The sequence below is a fragment of the Condylura cristata genome, unplaced genomic scaffold (assembly GCF_000260355.1).
Source record: "Condylura cristata isolate star-nosed mole 26May11 unplaced genomic scaffold, ConCri1.0 scaffold00003, whole genome shotgun sequence".
Taxonomy (NCBI): Eukaryota; Metazoa; Chordata; class Mammalia; order Eulipotyphla; family Talpidae; genus Condylura; species Condylura cristata.
In genome coordinates, this window is record NW_004567104.1 from 74,868,785 (window position 1) to 74,870,357 (window position 1,573).

The 1,573-nt window shown below is 64.1% G+C and overlaps 1 protein-coding gene across 1 annotated transcript in view; it reads left to right on the forward strand.

Moving 5' to 3' along the window:
- Positions 1–1,573, forward strand: part of DOPEY2 (dopey family member 2) — a 61,534-nt gene that overhangs the window by 41,112 nt on the left and 18,849 nt on the right. The window contains exon 20 of the mRNA XM_012730877.1: positions 1,146–1,268. Within this exon, the coding sequence (XP_012586331.1) occupies positions 1,146–1,268 (123 nt within the window). The remainder of the gene's footprint in view (positions 1–1,145; positions 1,269–1,573) is intronic.

Below are 1,573 nucleotides of genomic sequence, written 5' to 3' on the forward strand. Positions count from 1 at the left end.
TCCAGACGGGTACTGTAGTGATGCCCGAGTTCGGGTGCAGGCGTTGGCGTGCAGTGAGCGTTGCTTCCACATGCGTGTCCGGTGGGCGGTGACAGTCTCATCTCAGGCCATCTGATGCCAGGCTGCTATACTTCGCGCACAGGCTTCTAGACTGTTCTGTCGGTTTGAGAGGTGCCATGGGAACCTGCTTAAAGCCTAGGTCTTCTCTCAAAGGGACTCGGGGAACCTGACGCACTCGGAGCCTTCCTGTCCCTTTTGTAAAACAAGTGGATTAGTAGAACCCACCTCATGGGTTGCTGGCAAGATTCTTTTCGACCTGGGCTGATGCATGTTGCACTCCACTGAGGCTCTGCCGAAGGACCCGGTGGTCTCTCCGGACCAGAGCCCATGGCCAGAGCCCATGGCCAGCTCCGCCAGGTGCTAGGAGTTGCTGGCCACGGGCAGGCAGGAGGCTCCTGCATGCGTTCGTCCCACCCGCCCACTGGTGCTGTGGTCGGCCCCGTTCACACAGCAGACGAGCAGCTGTCGCGTGGTGGACACGCAGGCACAGCCGTCCGTGGTAACAGCAAGCTGCAGAGGCAGCGTGTGCCCCAGCCTGGCCTGGCTGGGGCCGGGGGAGCCTGCCTGGCTGAGTGGCTGAGCTGAGACACCAGGTTGAGAGGATCTGATTGGGGAGGGGTTTCCCGGGGGGACCCCCACAGGATCCCCAGAGGAAGCTGCTGGCAGGACGCGGGACTGGAAGAAAATCCCTGGCTCGCCGCAGGGCAGAGGGTGGTGGCGAATTCCCAGGCCCACACTGCATGCCTGTCTAAAGTTGATTCAGCAGTGGCATTAGTTTAACGACGCTTGTTTCTGGAAACCGAGAAGCATCTGTCCTGGGGAATGGGAGCCCTTCCTGGCCTCAGACAAGCTGGGCTTTGGGGTGAGGGCACAGTACAGTCCTGCTTAGCCGCCCCTTTCTCGCCTGCTGCAAGGCAGTCCCTGGCCTCCTGCCTGCCTGCGGGAGCCTGGGCCCGTCTCCGGGCCCCTCGCAGGCATCCGGGAGGTCAGGCGGCCCCGGCCCACGGCCCAGCAGCCCACGTGGTGGGCTGCACTCGCAGGCCTCGGTGCGCTGCTCTCAGTCTCGCCGCTTTTCTGTTTTCTAGATCATACGACAAAAAATTTTGGATTTCTTGAACCCCCTGACAGCCCCTCTTGGGGCTCCGTTAATAGCCGCAGTGGCAGCCGTGTGGAGCAGAAAGAAAGCCAAACGTCACAGCAGGGCGAAGGTAAGGCGAGAGCCAGCACAGGGGAGGAGCGTGCTCCCAGGAGGGCGCAGGAGGCAGGTGGGCTGGGTCACACGAGGAGGCGGGAGCCACTGACACCACTCACCCGGGCCTGCAGCAGGGGCCGGGCGCCCGCCAGGGGGACCCGCCCCCACTCCTGTTGCTGGTCTGTTCCTGAGGGCACGGGTGGCCGTTGGCCCGTGGGTCCTCTGCGGAGGGCCCAGCCCAGAGCGCTTCCACCGTGGTCCCCGGGCAGCGTCACAGTACCCGCCGCGTGGGGGCTCCGTGCAGGGCAGCGAGCCCGCCGG